General features: G+C 35.0%; 1 protein-coding gene across 1 annotated transcript in view; it reads right to left on the bottom strand.

Annotated features, from left to right (window-relative positions):
- STXBP5L (syntaxin binding protein 5L) overlaps positions 1-23,085 on the bottom strand; it is a 347,821-nt gene that overhangs the window by 132,132 nt on the left and 192,604 nt on the right. The window contains exons 10-15 of the mRNA XM_088837386.1: positions 22,438-22,516; positions 14,880-15,034; positions 10,191-10,263; positions 6,695-6,842; positions 5,503-5,570; positions 53-93 (exon numbers count right to left, since the gene is read on the bottom strand). Coding sequence (XP_088693512.1) covers positions 53-93; positions 5,503-5,570; positions 6,695-6,842; positions 10,191-10,263; positions 14,880-15,034; positions 22,438-22,516 — 564 coding nt within the window. The remainder of the gene's footprint in view (positions 1-52; positions 94-5,502; positions 5,571-6,694; positions 6,843-10,190; positions 10,264-14,879; positions 15,035-22,437; positions 22,517-23,085) is intronic.

Raw genomic sequence — 23,085 nt, 5'->3', positions numbered from 1 at the left:
TGAGTAAATACTAAGTTTTTTTCTATAATAGAAGGAAAAACTTAAAACTTACTTGCAGATGCATCCCAAAACTTAATTGATCCATCTGCATGCCTAAATAAGAAATAAATTAGTGTTAAGTACGGTCAATTAAAAAATCATAATTGTTCGAACTGTATAAAAACTTAAATTACTATTAGTGACCCCATGGACTGTAGCCCACCAGGCTCCTCTGTCCATGGGATTCTCCAAGTAAGAATACTGGGTGGATAGCCTATCCCTTCTCCAGGGAATCTTCTCGACCCAGGGATCACATTAAGGTCTCCTGCACTGTATATGGATTCTTTACCACTGAGCCACAGAGTACAGAATACTTCCTAACACATTTCATGAGGTCAGGTTTATCTTGACACCAAAGCCAGGGAAAAACATGGCAAGAAAAGAAAATGACAGACCAATATGACTTGAGCATAGATGTAAGAAAAAAAAAACTGTCAACAAAATATTAGCAAATCTAATTTAAAAAGCATAATGATAATATATCATAAAACTAAGTGTGGTTTATCCCAGAAATGCAATGCCAGTTAAACATTCTTAAAAATCAATCACCATATATATTTCCTACTGTCAGATTGAAAAAGAAAAACCATTATCATCTCAATAAACAAAAAGCACCTGAATTTAAAGTGATTCACCACCACTACAGTGTTACAGGATTCTGTTTTTGTCTATGTATTTACTTTTACCAGAGAGCTTTATATTTTCATATGCTTTCATTTTGTTGTCTAGTGTTTACTCATTTCAACTCAAAGGACTCCTTTTAGCAATCCTTGTGAGGCAAGTGTACTTCTAATAAATGGTTTCAGTTTTTGTTTATCTTGGTGAAAGTCACTGAGTTGTGTCTGACTCTTTGTGACCCCATAGACTCTACAGTCCATGGAATTCTCCAGGCCAGAATACTGGAGTTAGTAGCCTTTCCCTTCTCCAGGGTAGCTTCCTGACCCAGGAATCGAACCAGGGTCTCCTGCATTGCAGGTAGATTCTATACCAACTGAGCTATCAGGGAAGCCCTTTGTTTATCTTGGAAGGCCTTTATTTCTCCTTCATTTTTGAAGTACAGTTTCCCAGATACAGTGTTGATGGTTGGTTTTTCTTTTATTCTTCAGTTCAGTTCAGTCGCTCAGTCGTGTCCGACTCTTTGCAACTCCATGAATCACAGCACGCCAGGCCTCCCTGTCCATCACCAACTCCCAGAGTTCACTCAAACTCATGTCCATCGAGTCAGTGATGCCATCCAGCCATCTCATTATCTGTCGTCTCCGTCTCCTCCCACCCCCAATCCCTCCCAGCATCAGACTCTTTTCCAATGAGTCAACTTGTTGCATGAGGTGGCCAAAGTATTGGAGTTTCAGCTTTAGCATCAGTCCTTCCAATAAACACCTAGGATTGATCTCCTTTAGAATGGACTGGTTGGATCTCCTTGCAGTCCAAGGGACTCTCAAGAGTCTTCTCCAGCACCACAGTTCAAAAGCATCAATTCTTTGGTGATCACAGTCCATGCACTTTAAATATATCATCCTGTGATTCATGGGGTCGCAAAGAGTCGGACACGACTGAGTGACTGAACTGAACTGAACTCCCTTCTAGCCTATAATATTTCTGCTGAGTAATTCAATGATAATCTCATGTAAGTTTTCATACACATAATGAGTAGCTTTTCTGTTGCTGCTTTTAAGACTGTTTCTTTGTCTTTGACAATTTGTTTATAATGTGTCTTAGTGTTGTCCTCCTTGGGTTCATCCTCATTAGAGTATTCTGATACATATCCAATGAATATGGAAGTCCATTTACTTCCTCAAATTTGAGAAGTTTTTAGTCAACATTTCTTCAAATAATTCATCTGTCCCATTCTTTTAACTTTATCCTCTCACTCAGTATTTCTTATTGTCTATCTTCAAGTTTGCTGGTTCTTTCTTCTGATTAAATCTGCTATTGATCCCCTCCAGTTAAATCTTCAGTCATTGTATTCTTTCACTTAAAAATTTATTTCTGGTTCTTTTTAATAGTTTCTATCTCTCTGTTAATATTTTAATTTCACTCATGCATCACTTTATTTAGTTGTCTGCCTGTGTTCTCTGGTCATTCATTGAGTTTCTTTAAGACAATTACTTTGAATTGTCATATCATCACAGATATCAAATTCTTTAGGGTCAGTTTCTAGACATGCTTCTTGTTCCTTTGATTGGGCTGCGTTTGCCTATTTTTTTATGTGCCTTGTTACTTTATGTTGTGAATTTAGCATTTGAAAATACAGCCACCTGTTAATCAACTGGCTTTATACAGGGGAAGACCTTCACTAAGCTCTTTGGGGTCTCTCAAACCTTCAGTGGGGATGCGTCTTCTCTGGGATTGTGTGTATGATTTCCCACTATAGAGGTTTGCTGGTTTCTTTTTTCAGGAGCTTGCACTCTCTTGCTCCATCCATTAAGTCTGTAGTACTGCAAGTTTCTTGGCATTTCAACAAGCCACTGAACTCTCTCTTGTTTTCTGTGGATACCCGGGCATCCAGATTCCATCAGTATTCTGACTGATGGGAGATAAAAACTAGTCTCTTTGGAAGTCCCTTGAAAAGCAGGAACATTGGATGCACAGTCTATTCCATAACTTCCTTCTTATTCATTAAGATTCCTCCTTGAACATGAGCTGTGCCAATTTGTGTGGGGAGCTGACACAGCTGAAATAAAATGATTGTTCTCACCCATTTCAGAGTGGCTGTTTCTGGCTTTGAGCTCCCCTGGGGTACTGTGATTTTCTAACTGGTTTCTAGAGTTTTCATGAAGGGTTTTAGACCATATATTGTTGTTACATCTGTGTATCTGTGGGAGAACAAGGCCTGCGGTTACTTATTTTGACATCTCGCTGATGTCACTCTCCACTGACTCTTTTATGAAGTATTTTTTTGTCCTTTTTCTCTTAACCTGGCAATACTATTATATTTGAAGTGAGTGTGTTGTTAATGGCATACAGTTTGGTTATATTTTTTAATCTACTCTGCCAATCAGTGCATTTGAACTAATGTATTTAGACCATTTACATTTAAGCCTTAAAATTTCAATAATTACACTGTCTCTTTTCTTTTTCTTTTCTTTTTTCCTCTTTTATTGTCACTGTTTTTTCACCTTCTTTCCTATGGGCTATTTGAATTATTTTAGTACATCCATTTTTATGAGTCAGTAATGTTTTGAGTTATCTATTAGCCCAGTTCTTTTTTTTTTTTTTTAAAAAGGGTTGCATTAGGTACTGCATTGTATATTCACTTAACTTATAGTCTACTGATGTTATCATACTACCATTTTAAGGTAGGTAGCGGTGCTACTAGTAAAGAACCTGCCTGTGAAGGCAGGAGATGTAAGAGATGCAGGTTTGATCCCTGGGTTGGAAAGAGCCCCTGGAGGAAGGCATGGCAACCTACTCCAATATTCATGCCTGGAGAATCCCATGGACAGAGGAGCCTGGCAGGCTGCAGTCCATAGGTGTCGCACACAGTTGGACATGACTGAAGCAACTTAGCACATAAAAACTTTATCTTTCTTTATACCAGTTTACTCTTGCCCATTTATAATTACCTTAAATATTTCCTCTATACATATGTAGAACCACATCAAACAACGTAACCATAATATTTTCTTCAATCATCAAATATAATTTTAAAAACTCAAAAGCAAGAAAGCCTATTGTATTTGCCCATATTTTTACTAACTGTGGGCTTCCTTTCTTCCTCATAATCCAAGCTTCCTTCTTTTATCATTTGCTTTCTGTTTAGAGAACTTCCTTTTGGCATTCTTTTTGATAGGTTTGATATAGACAAATTCTTAGTTTCCTTCATCTTAGAATGTATTAATTTCTAATTTCTAGAAGATATTTTTGCTGGGTATAAGATTCTAAGTTGCCAGTTCTTTTCTTTCTGCACTTGAAAGATTCAGTTTTCCTCTGGCTTCCATGTTTTCTAGTGGGAAATCTTCCTTCATTCAAATCAGTTTTGCCCTGATAGTAAAAGTGTCATTTCTCTTTTGCTGTTTTCATGATTTTTTTCCCTTAGAATTTAGTTTTCAGTATTTTGACTATCATGTATCTTGTGGACTTCTTGTGACTCACCCACCTTCTGCAATCTCTTGGTTCATGTCTCTTGCCAAATTTGGGAAGCTTTCATCATTATTTCCTTATGAACTTTTTCAGCCCTGTTCTTTTTTCCTTCCCCAGTGGACTTTCACTGACACAAAAAGGGGAGGGTATATGGCTCCTCATTACTGCTGGGCAGTGCTGGGGATTCTGTCTTCCCATATGATCTCTGTCACCACAGGTGATGAGTTTCACTACCACTCAGCAGAGTAAAAAGTCCCAGCTCCCTACTCAGATTTATGCTCAGTCTCAGAGACTGAGTTGGGGTAAGCTGAGGTACACTGTTGTGGTCTGATGAGGGTGGAAGTCCAGGCTCCCCATTCAATCTTAGATGACATGAGTTGGGGTGGGGCCACAGTTTTTTCTGTGGTGGTTAGCTGCCGTAGAAAGATTATTTTCTAAAAATTTTCTGTCTTGATAGGCTGCCCCTTTCCTTATCTTTTGGCTAGAGAGAACTAACTTTTTGGGGCCTTTCATGTTTGTGCCCACTGGAAGTTCCAGGTTGCCAGCTTTTTCAGTTGATATTCTTGGATATATGAGACAAAAACAAAAGCCAGGAAACTCACCTCCATGTCATTCCTTGGGTGTTTGGGGCCCTAGCCAGTGTGACTTCTCTTCATATTTTTCAATCATATTATGTTTTTAAATACATAATATCCAGGGGGTTTAGTTGTACTTAGTGGGAAGAATAGAGAAAATTAAATCTATTTTATATCACCAAACAGAGTCCCTTAATATTTTTCAATCATACTATGTTCTTAAATACATAATATCCAGGGGGTTTAGTTGTACTTAGTGGGAAGGATAGGGAAAATTAAATCTATTCTATATCCCCAAACAGAGTCCCTTATTATCTTTTAACTCTTATCTTGTGGGTTGCTATGTTTCTATTTTTATTCCTAATACTAGAGCATGAAGTGGACTGCTATAGGAAGTAATAAGATTTCTGGTGCTATAAGTTTTGAAGTATACTTTAAATAACCACCTAATGGGGATACAGAGTAGTGATTCCTAGATTTGGAAGGAATCAATAGATACTGATAAGGACTTTTCCAAGGCTAATAGTCTATGAATTCTACAGAAATTCTTCATTGACTAATTTTTAAGATTTTTCTATCTTTGACCTTCATCTGGTCTTATAATCTATACTTATTTATTGTTATATATCTGTGTTTTTCAACAGTTTGACTCTTCTATAAAGGTTATAATCTTTGGACAGAAGCTGTGTCTTATATTTTTATTTAAACTGTCTGCATTACTAGAGCACAATTATGGAAAAGTGTAAATATTCAATGAAATATTTTTGATGATAAATAGATAAACTCATAAATCACAACCACTCACCCAGTAATAATGATTTCTGGATATGTTTGTGTGCCAAGGTTCCAAGCTCCTCCACTGATTGGCCATTCCTAAATAGATTACACAGGAAGAAATTATAAGCTTTAATTTTTCTAATTTAAATGACTTAGAAATTTAAAATAAAAATATTTTAAAATAAGAGTAAAAGTTTCACTTAAAATAGCTGTTAAGTAATGAAGAATGAAATTTGTAGCTATCTTTTAATTCTTTCATTGAACAATTCCAAGTGCATAACTTAATATCCTTTAAAAACATAGATTTTAATAAATATTACCATTCATCTGAAAATGCAAAGAAGCATTTTTAGCCATACAAATACAGTGTTGCTATATTTTCCACAGAGTCTATGTACTCCCAAACTGTTGTGGTGCCGTTTAATACAAAGCACTATGTAAACTGTGCCCCCTGGAGCTGTCCATCTGAACAGTCCTGTGCAAATAACAGAAATTATAATAGGGGGTCTATTGAAAATTGTAGGCATTTCAATCCTGTAGTTAAATATAACAAAATGGAATTCTAGGAAATTATTTAACAAATGACTTTTGATAATTATGTCTTATTAACCACTGATTGATAAGAAATAACTAGAGATATTTGACTTGAATTTCTTAAAACTAGTCTTTCACCTAAAATAAAGTAACATCCTATTACTCAAACATACGTTAGTTTAAGCATATACTTAGTACAGATTTCCCTGGTAGCTCAGTAGTAAAGAATTCGCCAGCAAGGAAGGAGCTGCATGAGACACGGGTTCGATCCCTGGGTCAGGAAGATCCCCTGGAGAAGGGAATGGCAACCCGCTCCAGTATTCTTGCCTGGAGAATCCTCATAGACAGAGGAGCCTAGCAGGCTACAGTCCATAGGGTTACAAAGAATTGGACAAGACTAGAGTGACTCAGTACACACACACTAAATATACATGATAGGTAAGTATCTTAGTATATAATTGTATACTTAATATATAAGAAATTTATATTATTGTAGACTTAAAGCTATGTAGCAGTTAGATAATTTGGCTTTCAGAAATTTTCTTTTTTTAGTGTACAAGCTTATGACTTGAAAATAATTTAGTTCAAGTCATTTTCTTACTTGCCATAGGAAAAAAAAATAAAAAGTATGATCATATGATATGGATATGAATACAGAAAAATATTTTTCTAATTGTTGCTTTTACCTTATTACTGTATCCTTGTTTTTTATGCTTGACTCCTATAGAGTAGAGCACTAGAATCAAATCTGGTGGGCAATCAGCAAAGTATGCTGTGCACGTAACTGGTGATTCATGAATGTCCATGGGATATGGATTTTCAAAGATTGGAAAGCTAATAGACAAAGATAATATATTAGTATCATTTTGTAATATAAAATTTGATATAAAATGAAATAACTTTTATAAAATAAATCCTAAAACCTTCTAAATATTGATTATGCATTTTACATAATTGTTTTTTAAGCGTCATAAACAATTATCACCTGCACAAGAATTCTCTTTAAAAAAATATTCTATAAAATGTACTATGAATACCGGTAGAATTTTACTTGAATAAACTCATTTTCCTTCTGGTAATTCCAAAATTCCACAACAATATTACTTTCTAATATACATAGACTAAATTATATTAAATTGAAAAGATGCAGAAAGTTGACTTAGTCAGTTTATTAAAATGTATCAACTAGGTACTTTATGTATAGTTTTATCTATATGTTTATAACTATTAAAATATCAGTAAATTTTACATGCTTTCTAAGGCACATGCTGCTGCTGCTGCTGCTAAGTCACTTCAGTCGTGTCCGACTCTGTGTGATCCCATAGACGGAAGCCTACCAGGCTCCCGTCCCTGGGATTCTCCAGGCAAGAACACTGGAGTGGGTTGCCATCTCCTTCTCCAATGTATGAAAGTGAAAAGTGAAAGTGAAGTCGCTCAGTCGTGTCCGACCCTTAGCGATCCCACGCACTGCAGCCTACCAGGCTCCTCCATCCATGGGATTCTCCAGGCAAGAGTACTGGAGTGGCTTGCCATTGCCTTCTCCGAATACATAGGTAAGTATTTTGATTTTGTACTTTTATAGGGAGTAACTGAAAGATGTGTGTACTATGTAGGTACATGTGTGATTATATATGTTTAAGATCATTTCCTATGTAAATCAGAAAGCAAAGTGGGCATGCAGACATATGGGTGTAGTAAATTTTATATCCTTAAGCCAATTATCATTTTAAAAAGGGGTATCAGTATGGAACCAAATTAAGAACTCTTAGAGCCACAATATATTTTGCACTTCTTTTGTACTGAATATACCAGGCACTGTGGTAGATGGAATTGAGTATTATATATGCTGCATCTGTTCTCAGCCTGTGTGACTGTTATGTCTGATACAATGTGCTTTGGGATGGGGGGAGGACTATTAAAAATAATTATCCCTATATTAAACTTAATCAGAAACTTGGTTCAAACTTCAGAAGAGTATAGTATGTGTGTCTATGTGTGTGTTGACAGGGGTTCTCTCTTCCCTTCAATTTTAATGGTTTCCCAGTTAAAAATAGTAGTATATGGAAAATCATGTACAAAAGAGAAAGTTAAGTTTAATAAACGGCAAGTAGGTTAAACTGATCTGAGATTCCCTGTTTCAGAGTAGAAATTATCAATATTTTTGATGTTGAAGAATCAGAAGTAAAATAAGTAGATCATCTTAAAGATCAGATCTACAACCTGGGATTTGATAATAGCAAGAGGTCACAATGATAGACTCCTGAGAAAGTGAATAATATCATGAAAATGCTTGGGGAAAATAACTTTATCATATGGGCATGGCTTTCTTTAGCTATTTAAGAAATAATAGCTGAAATATGTGATAAAATTTACATGTGAAGTGTAAATTATTGTAGAAATGTAAATCCAAGAAACCAAGAAGAGGAAAAAAATGTAAGTTCTAATGCTTGCTTTCATGTAGAGGATTAAATGGAAAAGAAGGAAGGAATAAATTTATTTCTAAAGGAGGACAAAGCTACAACTTAACATTAAGCATGGCTAAAGGATAACTATTTGGAGGGAAAGAGAACATGTTCAGTTTTTGACACAATAAACTTCTTGTATTAGACAACAAAATGGGAAAGTCACGTAGATTTTAGAACAAAACTGAGTGCTGAAGAAGGCAAAATATTAGATAAAAACATGCAAACAAAATGTCAGTTCACATACTTACATAAGGTAAGTATGCTGAAAGCATAAGAATTAATGTATAAAAATAGTAATTTTATGTTATATTTTACCACAATAAAAAGTCTTAAAAGAGTAAATATATACTAAAGAATGTGATTATTAAAAGGAAAGTATAGTGGAACTTGGAGGATATTAGACAATTAGACAAGGTATGAGGAACCAATAAATATGGCACAGAAGGAAGAGTTGACTACAAGTGAGGTTAGAAAAGTGTATTTTAATAAAACCTATATTAGAACTTAAGAGAAAGAGGCATAAATCCACACTTGAACACAAAACTTACTCAGTTTTATGTTAACAAATAAAGTAGCTAGGCAGAATGCAATTCTGGTGATATTATGGACCAATTCTATTCCCTTTCAGAATATTGAAATATTATATGATGCAAATGATCACAAAAAAGAACTTTGGCTCTTACACTTACAAACTACATTGAAAGTAAAATTCAAATTGTACTTCATTCAACAACAACTTATTAAGAACCTACTTCATGTGGAGACAAAGCTTGTTCTTCATGAGGCCTATAGTCTAGTAGGGAGACAATCTTTAAAATAATAACAAGTGAAAATTTTCATTGTGTCAAAGCTATGAAGGACAGGAAAATGGGTCTAAGACAGCCCTTAATAGGATATTTGACCAAATTATATAGATAATGAAAGATTTTCTTTAAATGAGGAAATTATATCTGAATTGAGATTCTTACATATGTTAATAAGGAGAAAAAGGAATAGAAAATTATTCCATGCAGAAGAGGGAGAATGGACAAACGCTCTGTAAATATAAGGAACTAAAAAATGATCAGAGTATCTAGAACATAGGATGAGAGAAAATGAGCTTCATGCCTATCATCATTGATAATGAAAATATGTACCAGGAAGACAGGGTTTATCAAAGTCAAGTCTACTTTTACTGTCCATGTAAAGTAGTGGGGAGTGCCACTCTAACAGTGATATTTTATATTTGTTTCTATTGCCCACAACATAATGAAAAAAAGAAAGTATAAGAAGGTATCTATCTTCTCTTTCTTCCAGATCCTGATCATCTATATTGTCTGCCACAGTAGTCCAATAATACTTTTATCACATGAATTTTCCTTTGAAAGGGTCAGCAGATGGCCAGACAATACTTCCTACAAGATTTTATAACAGTTGTTTTTGCTTAGGGAAATGGAAGAAATGAGATCCATTTTATGAGTCCTGAGTCTCCAAATGCCTCTTTCTAAACATTAGAGGCTGCCTTTAAAATATCTTGCAAAATTTTCAGTGTTCCCTAAACTCTCCTGGTTTAGTTTTCATTTCTGAACCAAATTATATTTACGTAATTCTAAGAAAACAATATTCTACATAAAGAATATTTACCACCTAAAGAATTCTAATGCCAAATTACCTATAATGTCTTCCTGTATTTCAACTGCAATAGAGTTTAGTGTTAATCTGTACATGGACAACTTACTTGCTTTGTGTCAGATCAACTACAATGAGATCTTTCTCCAGGAGTACTGCAACAGCATAAGGTTCTTGAAATTCTACAAGTAGAAATAAATGGAAAAGTTTTCACGTTTAACATTTTATAAAATGTTTGTAAAATCACCACAATTGTATTTCTTTTATCTCCTGTACAAATGTTATTTAAATGATTTGAGAAGATCAAAATATAAGCCAAAGTAAGAAGTAATAAAGAGCATATTTTTAAAAATATATGTTGTGTTTCTCAAACAATGTTTTAGACCATTATAGAGAGCAAGGAAAAAATGAGAAGCTGCAGAGCATAAAGTTAAATATATCTCAATAATCATTATAGTAGTAGATTATTTGAAGAGAGTGAGTCTGTCTTCTCCATTTCACATTTATCTTAGTATTCCACAACCTTCCATTCCAGATCTGATTTCATGCCTACACAGAGATATGCTAAAGAAATAGTTCTGCTTCTCTAAAATATGATACATATTCACCTCCCTATGAGAGCAACACTCCTTATACTAAAAAGATTACTTTCAATTCAATGTGATTTAACAGTGCTTAAAAACCACATACTATGTGCCCACGTATATTTTAAAAAAACAGAATCTTAGGATAGCCTAGGATTTTCAAGTTCTTAAAATTCAACCCTTCCTTTCTCCCTTTGGCTAGTTTAAGAGTTATTCCTAAACTCAACAAGCACTTAGCAGGAATTCTGGATTCAAGAGTACTCAAGTCTTGAATAGTAAAGTAAAATATATGATCTTCATAGACCTTCCAGTCCTGAGAAGCTATAGAACCTGTTTGTATTTAATTTTTAAGCCACAGGCTATGAGAGAAAAACTAGAAAAAAAATCACCAAAAAACAAAGACTGAGGAGTCTGTCTGTCTTTGGGTGAAAATTTATACAACAATATACAGTTCTTATATTATTTACTACTGAAACTTTTTTCAAACTGAGGCATTTCCCCCTTCACCTTTAGAGGTTTTTTAAGTTTTCAACATTATTTAAATACTTTTGGGGCTTGGGATTTTATCAGCTTAAAGAATACTACTGGTTTCCTCATTGTCTTCTCAACCCTCTCTAGGAAAGTCATTGGTTGGGAAGCAATGGCTACAAAAATAAAATAGGTGAAACACAGGTATGAATGAGTAAAAGTCATAAATAAATTATTATTTTTATAGTAGTACATCTGTTGTAGATTATGGTTTCTTTTCAAATAATAAAAACTGGTAGCAAAAGTTTCACCTTTGTAGAAGTACTTGGTGTACTATGTGTGGTAACCACTGAATAAAATGATTTCCTTTGAGTCAGTGTTAGCTTCAATATATGTCTATTTATTAACAGTTTGACCATAAAAAATTAGTCAACTTTTTTGATTTTAAATTTTTTATACACTGAAATGGCAAAATAATAACTACCTTAGACTGTTATGAAGATTTGATGTATATAAAGATATTTAATATACATCTTTATATATTTAATGAGCTTCCGTGGTGGCTCAGATGGTAAAGAATCTGCCTGCAATGCGGGAGACTGGTTCGGTTCCTGGGTTGGGAAGACCCCCTGGAGAAGGAGATGGCAACCCACTCTAGTATTATTGCCTGGCGAATTCCACAGACAGAGGAGCATAGTGGGCTACAGCCATGGGGTCGCAAAGAGTCAGACACAACTGAGAGACTAACACTTTCACTTTCCAAGATGTTTAATGAAAAGCCTGGCTTATAGTAGGTACTCACTAGATGCCAACTGTATTACTTTCTTCATTAGATTGGTTGCTTTTGAACAGGCTCAGCCTTTTAACCCTAGCCCCCAACAAGAGAGTTGAAAAGTTTTATCATAATTACTACTTCTATGAAGAGAAATGCATTATTTATGACACTTGCAGAAGACCAGATACAATTAAATATAGATGTGAAACTGACAAATTATGAGTATTACTGGTTAATTACTCTGGGCAAAGCCCTGTGAGGTAAGAGGATTAGGCATTTCTGTACTTTGAGAAATAGGTTGAACTGTCAGATGTCACAAATGATTCAGCAATATAAAAAACTGTTAATAAATGTATTTTGTTTAATATATGCATAACATTTATCACCATGTGGCTATACAGAAGATTACAGTTCCATATTTGCTAATATAGTTAAATAGTTAAAATACTATATACTGTTAAGTGAAAAGAGTGTGAGAACAGAGTATGCTGTCGTCTTTCAAAAGAGATAATGTATATACACATAAATAAGCATACATATACATACATTATTTGTGGGAGAACACATAAGAAACTTAGTGATTGCCTCTGAAAGGGCAATGAGAAAGTTTTCATTATATACTGTGGCATACTGTAGGGTTCTTTTCTGGGATTTTCATGTACTATTGCTTTAATCAGAAATAATTAATAAAATACACTTATATTTTACTGAGTCAAGTGAAATTTCTCCTAGCTCCTAATAAATAAAAAGTTCCATCCTCATTACCATTTCTCTGAAAAGCAAAGTAATATGCATGGTTTGGCAGTAATTAGACTTGGTTACAGTACATTTATAATTTGTTCAACATTACTAGAAATTGTCCTAACATCTCTACTGATGTGCAGAAATGTATATATACATATAGTGTTTGATCTTTGAAACCACACATTTTCAGTTTCTATTGCTGGCATGCACACCTTCTTTCTTGAAGAAGGCATTTTCTTAACCTAAGTTTTTGGTCCTCTGTTCTTTCTTTCTTTGTTCATTTATCATTCATTCTCATAACTCCGAAGAGCATCTATATTATGATGATTCAAAAATAAATAGTAAAGACCTTCTCCCTCTTTTTTATGCTCTAAACAACTCTACTGACTCAAATTTATCTTTCTCTACTCCCAAGAACTGTTATTACTGCTTATAAAACCACTATTCCTAAAATGTTATCTTTGACTCATATCACTCCCTAATCCAGCTGTTGACCAAATTCAATGGCTTTTCATTTTCCACTCCTATAAGCAGCAGATCAAGATGTCATAGCTTAATCATTTTAATGCATACTATCACAAAGCCTCCCCAGTTGGAATCCAAAGTTTTAGATTTCAGTCTCTCTCTTCAAACTCACACACTAAAACATTGCTTTCTTTCACTTAATATTTTCTCCAAATTCCTCTGTAGTCCCCTACTTCCAAATATCTACAAAAGGCTTTCAGTCTTTTCTCTGAATTGATCCCACTCTAGCAAATTCACAATTTCTAAAACCTTTACTAAATATTATTGTCAAGGCCCAAGTCATTCTTCAATCCCTATCTAGATCCTACATTTTCTAAGAACTTTGCATGAATATTTCATGCAATATTTCAGTCATCAACTACCAGACTAAACTATAAACTATACTATAAACTAGCACATTATTTAAACTCTGACTCATAACTCTGCACTTAATTAAGGTGTAATATGTTTTAAGGTTAAGTCATAATTCTCTTCCTTTTGTGGCTAGATTATCTGCAATTTGAAATCAGAGATCAGTTTCATACTTCATCCATTTCCTCACCAAGTTCTTGTTATACTGAGGCCACAGAAGCAGCCAATAAATATTTGTGGTTAATTAACAACACAGGTAATTTGTCTGCCACTGGCAACTCAGAATAAAGTGTCACATTGGTTTTTTATTTCATACCACTTTATTCTAGGTTTTAAACATGAAACTCAGCAATTTAAAACAAATTAATACATTTATAATAAAACTATTTATAGACTACAAGATGAGTCCCTCTGGCCTTCTAATAATCATGTGGGGTCAATATTATATTTTTTCTACAAATGATAAATAAGAAGTGATTTGGCCAAGGTCACATGGCTAGTAAGTAACAGAGCTAATTCATAAACTCAAATATTCTGTCTCCAAGTACAATGTTCTTCTCTCTACATCTATATTTTCCCGCCTGAAAATATATAAGTGTGTGTGTGTGTGTGTATACACATATATTATGTTTTTTAATCGTAAACTCATATTTCCCCTTTCACATTTCATCCATCTCAATTTTTAGATTTCATTAAGATATATTTCATCATTAGATTCCATTATACAGTTTGCATGTAAGTTTAGACTAGATTTTATGTTTATAAAAAGTCTTTATATTTGGGATGATAAAAATACCTAAGCACCTCTCCTCTCAAAGACTCTTCTAATTTTTCTCAAAATTGGAATAAATCACTAACCACACATCAGCAATCCCAGAGTAATCACAGGTGCTGCAGTTGCATCTGAAGCAAAGTCAGATGTGAAACAGATGCAGCACCACCAGAGTTACAGATCACTGATATCAGGTAAGTGCTTTAACTTTGATTGGCACAGGAATGGGATGGGTGGAGCTGGTCTAGGAGAGGCTATTAGGAGACCTCAGTTTCTCCAAGTGATTTCACCCCGGACCCCGATCGGACCCTCCCAGCTCAGCTTCCACCATCCTTATCAAAGTTTAAAGCACTTACCTGATATTAGAACCTGAAACTCCAGCACTGTTGCACTACATTTGTCTTACTTCCAGTCTGTCAAGTAGGTACAGTTGCAGAGCCTGCTCCAGCACCTGTAGCTCACAGTGTTGTATCACAGTAGATGTCAGCTGCCAAAACTAAAAATATTTAAGCTTAATTTTGTTAGGAACTTATCTTTTCAAAAATTATTTTTCAACATCACTTCATTTTAGTTACTTACCATTTGGATAGGGTGTTTCACATAAAGTTAGAAATTCAACAATAGGATGATCCATTTCAAGCACTGTAATTGCTTTTCCATGCATGATGGTTAAACTTGGTCTTCTGCAAGCTTTGTCATAGGACAGTCCACCAGAAAATATTATGAATGGTTCACTACAAAGGAAAAAAAATGAGACAGAGTTCTTTAGGATGACACAATGTCATAGGATTGAGGCAAAAAAGAATGGACTTGGTAGGGATTATGTACAATAACTGTCAGAGCAAAAGCCTTTTCTGCCCCCAAATATCTCACCCGACAAACTTACTATTCTATTTCCCTTTTACTTGATGTCCATTCTCACTGTTAAAATTACTAATGAATCAGTCTGAAGATGTTGAGGTGAGATGGGAAAAAGGCAGTGAGGTTGGTCAGGGGAAAGATGCTCACTGACTCAAAAGAACATCACATATGGTTGGTTCCCAAACTCTAAATTACTACTATTAGAATGTTAGACAGTATTAGTTTATAATATTAACCAGTAGGCATGTGGGGTCCCAAATCACTAAGAAATAGAAGCAAATTTCAATATAAAATGAAATGTGACAGTGGTAAGCCCAGAATAGTGGAAGGTAACATGAAAAGTCTACATAATGGTGTTTCTTTGTAAAAGGGTTATGACAAAAAGATGGAGAAAACTACATGTAAGGGGAAAACAATTTACCAAAAATAAATGTGATCTTCTCACTTTTACCTAGGGTAAGCCAATTTTATTTAACTTGTAAAACTAAGTTGGAACACACTTTTTCATTTCTGTTAACTGCAAGTTACGGTCAGATAATAGAGGGGAGCTAAGATGATCATAAAATATTATAGCTGTCAGAAAGTTATTAAATATTTTCAAAACTTTTCATTTTTCTTTTCTCAAATATCTGTATCTCCAGCATATGTATATAAAAGAAAATGTGTGTTGCTCTGAAGCATTTTTCAGTAAGTAAAGACCAGACTGAAAATATTCTCCAAAAAATTTTTAAAGGAGCAAGACACTTTTATTGTACCAAATTTCTTGAGAATATATGCTTCACTAAATAATTAATTCATTTCTATCCATCTGCTAAACTTAAGAATCTACTTGTTTCTAGAACTCACTCTGTAAGAATCCCTGTTCTTTTCCATACTGTATTGTATATAGTACCAAACATTATCAAAGGGACATTTGCTAATCTTAATGCTGACTATGTAATAACAAAAAAGTTGTTTAAAACGTTTTCATTAAAACTTACATGTAAAATGCCTTCAGTAATTTTTATTTAAATTAATCTCCAAAATATACAAACAGCTCCTTCAGCTCAATTCCAGAAAAATAAACGACCCAATCAAAAAATGGGCCAAAGAACTAAACAGACATTTCTCCAAAGAAGACATAAAGATGGCTAACACATGAAAAAATGCCCAACATCCCTCATAATCAGAGAAATGCAAATCAAAACCACAATGAGATACCATTTCACACCAGTCAGAATGGCTGCTATCCTAAAGTCTACATGCAATAAATGCTGGAGAGGGTGTGGAGAGAAGGGAACCCTCTTACACTGTTGGTGGGAATGCAAACTAGTACAGCCACTATGGAGAACAGTGTGGAGATTCCTCAAAAACCTGGAAATAGAACTGCCATATGATCCAGCAATCGGACTGCTGGGCATACACACCAAGGAAACCAGAACTGAAAGAGACACATGTACTCCAATGTTCATCGCAGCACTGTTTATAATAGGAGAACATGGAAGCAACCTAGATGTCCATCTGCAGACGAATGGATAAGAAAGCTTTGGTACATATACACAATGGAGTATTACTCAGCCATTAAAAAGAATGCATTTGAACCAGTTCTAATGAGGTGGATGAAACTGGAGCCTATTATACAGAGTGAAGTAAGCCAGAAAGAAAAACACCAATACAATACACTAACACATATATATGGACTTTAGAAAGATGGTAATGATAACCCTGTATACGAGACAGCAAAAGAGACACAGGTGTATAGAACAGTCTTTTGGACTCTGTGGGAGAGGGCGAGGGTGGGATGATTTGGGAGAATGTCATTGAAACATGTATATTATCATATGTGAAACAAATCACCAGTCCAGGTTCGACGCATGATACAGGATGCTCAGGGCTGGTGCACGGGGATGACCCAGAGGGAGGATAAAGGGAGGAGGGAGGTGGGAGGGGGGTTCAGGAAGGGGAACTCGTACACCCGGGGTGGATTCATGTCAATGTATGGCAAAACCAACCAATATAATATTGTAAAATAATTAGCCTCCAATAAAAAAGAAAAAAAAAGGGAAAAAAAATAAAGTTTTGTCAGTATTTTCACACAAATAATTGAGTTGTAAACTAAATATGGGAAAATGCTCTAATTTACTTTCCTTGAGTCTTTGTATCATTATGTTGAGGAAAAGAAGCATGGATCAAAAGTTATATAATATGGAACTACACTTACATGACAGCTCAAAAAGGCAAAACTATAGTGACAAAGTACAGATCACTGGTTTCCAGAGGTTAGGAGTGGGGAAAGGTGTAATTGTTAAGGGACTGCAAAGATAATTTGGTGCATATGGAAATTTTCTGTATTCTTATTGTGGTGGCAATTTTAAGAATCTATACATTTGCTAAAAAAACTCCACAGAACTGTACACCAAGAGAAAAAAAGGCTAATGTATAATTTATAAAGTAGATAATACAATAAAAAGCATTGAGATTTTGTCTCAATGAAGGCAAAAGGATTAAATGATAAATTGTGTAGTATAACAAATGTGTAACATCTGTGGAACATTTATGATGTTCCAGGTATTTTGTGAAGAACTTCACATACATTATTGTATTTAATCCTTAGGATATACCAATCAGAGAACTACTACTATTATCCTCATTTAATAGATGGGTATACTAAAGCTTGGAGAATTTAACCACACATAAAGTCTATCTGTAGGTGGCTACAATAGGAAGGGATTAAAAAACTAGCCAAGAGTAATTTTTATTAACGACAGGGAACCTAATAATGCTAGTGATAGCAGGTAAAGAGATCATTATTTGCTTTTTTTAGAAGGATAAAATTATTAAACCTGAGGCCATTGTGACTGGAGTTGCAGCAAGCAAATTCGTGACTAGGGACCAATGATTCCTAAGCAAGTTTGTGAATGGCTAGTCCAAGATAATATTAAACAGAAAACATATGCTTTACATCTGTTAGCTGTGCAGACCTTTAAGAGGCCCAGCTGCTGCAGCATACATGGTAAAGGAAAGTGAAGTCACTCAGTCATGTCTGACTCTTTGTGACCCCATGAAGCCTACCAGGCTCCTCCACCCATGGGATTTTCCAGGCAAGAGTATTGGAGTGGGTTGCCATTTCCTTCTCCAGGGGATCTTCCTGACCCAGGGATCAAACCCAGATCTCCCACATTGCAGGCAGACACTTTACCATCTGAGCCACCAGGAAAGCCCTGCACACAAAGGTAAGGCTCTTCTTATAAAGTTCCTGCTCCTGCTAAAACCATCCCATTTTCTTTACTTCACAAAGTATCTGCTATGTATGAGAAGCAGCAGAAATAGATTTATTTCCACTTACAGACTATAGCCCACTTTGCTGTGGACTCAACTTCAGTGCTCCTCTGTTTTTGTAGTCTCTTTGTGTTCTGAGCTGTGGATCCACTGCTTCTAATATAGTTGTAAATCACAACAAATCGTAGAACAAGAGTGTTCTACAGTGCACAGTAAGTGGCCTAATAGTAATTATATATTACTAATCATAATTATTTCACATTAGAAATCTGAATTAATTCTACACAAACTTCAACTACCAATAACTAGAACAAATCAATTTAGAATCATAGAAAAATATTAACAGTGTGAAAAAACATGGCTTTGATGATGATGACAACTGCTTTTTAAGAAATCCACTGTGGGCCTCTCATCAAATTTATGATGTTACAAACATCATGATGAGATAGGTACTGTTTATGAGAAAATTAAATTTTTAAAAAGTTAATTTTCAAGGTCACACAGCTGTTTTTCTCCAATGATCTTAATCACTGTGTTAAACTGTCTTGCCCTGAATTCCTGATTTCTGAATTACCTTTTCTTTATGTTTATCCTTTTCTCCCTTCATCTGGAACTATCCTATCCTCCATCCCTTAAAATCCCATCTCAGGCATCTCCTTTCCTAAGAAGAATTTCAGTGATTTCTTCCTTCACTGTTCTCCTCTGTACTCCCTTTAGGCAAGGTTAGGTGCCCTTGAAGTGCAACACTGTATAACAACGGATGTAAATAATATTGAGCCTGAAGACTCAAGCAAAGGTAAAGTCATAATCACTGTTTTAAGAAGGAAAGAATATATGTAAAATATTTTCATCCATAATGATTAAATTTTAAATGTTTTAATACTTTAGTTACAATAGTAATAAAACTGTGGTTATTTTTAAACACCCTCTTCCAACAACATAAGAGAAGACTCTACATATGGACATCACCAGATGGTCAACACCGAAATCAGATTGATTATATTCTTTGCAGCCAAAGATAGAGAAGCTCTATACAGTCAGCAAAAACAAGACCGGGGGCTGACTGAGGCTCAGATCATGAACTCCTTATTGCCAAATTCATACTGAAATTGAAGAAAGTAGTGAAAACCACTAGACCATTCAGATATGACCTAAATCAAATCCCTTATGATTACAGTGGAAGTGAGAAATAGATTTAAGGGACTAGATCTGATAGAGTGCCTGATGAACTCTGGATGGAGGTTCGTGACATTGTACAGGAGACAGGGACAAAGACCATCCCCATGGAAAAGAAATGCAAAAAAGCAAAATGGCTGTCTGAGGAGGCCTTACAAATAGCTGTGAAAAGAAGAGAAGTGAAAAGCAAAGGAGAAAAGGAAAGATATAAGCATCTGAATGCAGAGTTCCAAAGAATAGCAAGGAGAGATAAGAAAGCCTTCCTCAGCGATCAATGCAAAGAAATAGAGGAAACAACAGAATAGGAAAAACAAGAGATCTCTTCAAGAAAATTAGAGATTCCAAGGGAACATATCATGCAAAGATGGGCTCAATAAAGGACAGAAATGGTATGGACCTAACAGAAGCAGAAGATATTAAGAAGAGGTGGCAAGAATACACAGAAGAACTGTACAAAAAAGATCCTCATGACCAAGATAGTCACAATAACGTGATCGCTGACCTAGTGCCAGACATCTTGGAATGTGAAGTCAAGTGGGCCTTAGAAAGCATCACTACGAACAAAGCTAGCGGAGATGATGGAATTCCAGTTGAGCTATTTCAAATCTTGAAAGATGATGCTGTGAAAGTGCTGCACTCAATATGCCAGCAAATTTGGAAAACTCAGCAGTGGCCACAGGACTGGAAAAGGTCAGTCTTCATTCCAATCCCAAAGAAAGGCAATGCCAAAGAATGCTCAAACTACCGTACAATTGCACTCATCTCACACGCTAGTAAAGTCATTCTCAAAATTCTCCAAGCCAGGCTTCAATAATATGTGAACTGTGAAGTCCCAGATGTTCAAGCAGGTTTTAGAAAAGGCAGAGGCACCAGAGATCAAATTGCCAACATCCACTGGATCATGGAGAAAGCAAGAGAGTTCCAGAAAAACATCTATTTCTGCTTCATTGACTATGCCAAAGCTTTTGACTGTGGGGATCACAATAAACTGTGGAACATTCTGAAAGAGATGGGAATACCAGACCACCTGACCTGCCTCTTGAGAAACCTGTATGCAGGTCAGGAAGCAACAGTCAGAACTGTACATGGAACAACAGACTGGTTCCAAATAAGAAAAGGAGTACGTCAAGGCTGTATATTGTCATCTTGCTTATTTAACTTATATGCAGAATACATCATGAAGAATGCTGGGCTGGAAGAAGCACAAGCTGAAATCAAGACTGCTGGGAGAAATATCAATAACCTCAGATATGCAGATGACACCACCCTTATGGCAGAAAGTGAAGAGGAACTCAAAAGTCTCTTGATGAAAGTGAAAGAGGAGACTGAAAAGGTTGGCTTGAAGCTCAACATTCAGAAAACAAAGATCATGGCATCTGGTCCCATCACTTCATGGGAAATAGATGGAAAAACAGTGGAAACAGTGTCAGACTTTATTTTTTGGGGCTCCAAAATCACTGCAGATGCTGATTACAGCCAGGAAATTGAAAGATGCTTACCCCTTGGAAGGAAAGTTATGACCAACCTACATAGCATATTAAAAAGCAGAGACATTACTTTGCCAACCAAGGTCCGTCTAGTCAAGGCTATGGTTTTTCCAGTGGTCATGTATGGATGTGAGAATTGGACTGTGAAGAAAGCTGATCGCCGAAGAATTGATGCTTTTGAACTGTGGTGCTGGAGAAGACTCTTGAGAGTCCCTTGGACTGCAAGGAGATCCAACCAGTCCATTGTAAAGGAGATCAATCCTGGGTGTTCGTTGGAAGGACTGATGCTAAGGCTGAAACTGCAATACTTTGGCCACCTCATGCGACGAGTTGATTCACTGGAAAAGACTTTGATGCTGGGAAAAGTTGGGGGCGGGAGGAGAAGGGGACGACAGAGAATGAGATGGCTGGATGGCATCACTGACTTTGTGGACATGAATTTGAGTGATCTCCGGGAGTTGGTAATGGACAGCAGGGGCCTGGTGCACTGTGATTCATGGGGTTGCAGAGAGTCAGACACGACTGAGCGACTGAACTGAACTGAACTGATGCATAGTAACATTCAGTTCAGTTCAGTTCTAGGCTAGGCCAAAGAGGTTTTGAACCATCTATCTATCATATTTTGAGAATAGCAGCTATAAGCAAATATTATATGTACCTGTGATGACAGGAAAATATTCTAGTGTGAGCCTTTAAGTAATATAAAGTAGAATTATACAATCTAGACCTAAAATTAAGGTCTACACAAGATCTGTAATTATGGTAATTCTGGATGGAATATTCCCACTAATTATTACTTCAAGTACAAAGAACATTGCCGATGTATAGGATATGGCTTCTATACATACAAGGTAAATTTTATTAAATATTATTTTTAATTTTCTATATCTTAAAATTTAGTACTATTGTATTATAGCAATATACATAAATGTTTATATTCCCAACTAACTTTAATCTTTCCAAATTCAAAAAGTAAGACCTTAAAGTACAGAGACTTAGTTATATATTTAATTCATATATAATACTAATAGGTAAATAGCTTTTGCAGTTGAATAATGCTAAATGATTGCTACTTGCCATTGCATGGCCCAAAAGCCCTAATTGTTAAAATTAATGTACATAATACTTATCTGAATATTCATATAAATCTTTAAATAATTAAGTTACTATTTATAATAATATTGACATCATATACATACCCATTGAATAATAAATATTATCAAGGAACATTGCTGTTAATGTTAATTAATGTAATTATGTAAAATTTAACAATATATAAACATTAAAGGATAGCTGTATTTCATGTCGCTCTTTCTTACATATTTTTCCATAACCCCCCAAGTAAAAATGCATACCTGTTTCTACAAGTCTTGTATTCTACTTTAAGAATTGGTTTGCAAGATTCAGGTTTTCTTCCTTCTCTTTGACTTTTTCCTAAAGAAAGAAAAGGATTTTATTAAATATGAATTAAATTCTACTTATCCAGGAGAATTTTTAAAAGGAATTTTTTAAAGTAATTATGTATTTTTCATAATCATATAGACAACGTTTCTATGCATTCTAACATTCTTGTTAAATTTATAAATGGTTTATTGAGCCCTAACAATTGACTGTTATATAATCAATAGTTATTTGTAAACATATTTTTATTGCTTCACATTCTCCATGTATAAATCTATTATCATATAAGGTTATTTTAATTACATAAGTTTCATGATACACAACTGCAGAACTGAAGACACACACATATATGCTTATCTGCATAATGAAATGCATTATGAAAATTCATACTAGGTTTTAAAAAATTTCACCTGTGAAACAAGAAAACCCTTTCATATGCAGGAAGACTTGTCACTTAAAACTTATGATACACTATGAAAATCACTGCATCTTAATAAAATTCAGAAAGAAAAAGATGGACTTTAAAGAAATGAACTTTAAAGAAAGTCCATTATACAATAAACACAGGTGATATATTTCAAAATTTTTAAAAATTTTAATGA

The sequence above is a fragment of the Moschus berezovskii genome, chromosome 1 (genome assembly GCF_049115385.1).
Source record: "Moschus berezovskii isolate FMDL1 chromosome 1, NW_MosBer_1.0, whole genome shotgun sequence".
Classification (NCBI taxonomy): domain Eukaryota; kingdom Metazoa; phylum Chordata; class Mammalia; order Artiodactyla; family Moschidae; genus Moschus; species Moschus berezovskii.
This window is presented reverse-complemented; position numbering and strand designations above follow the sequence as displayed.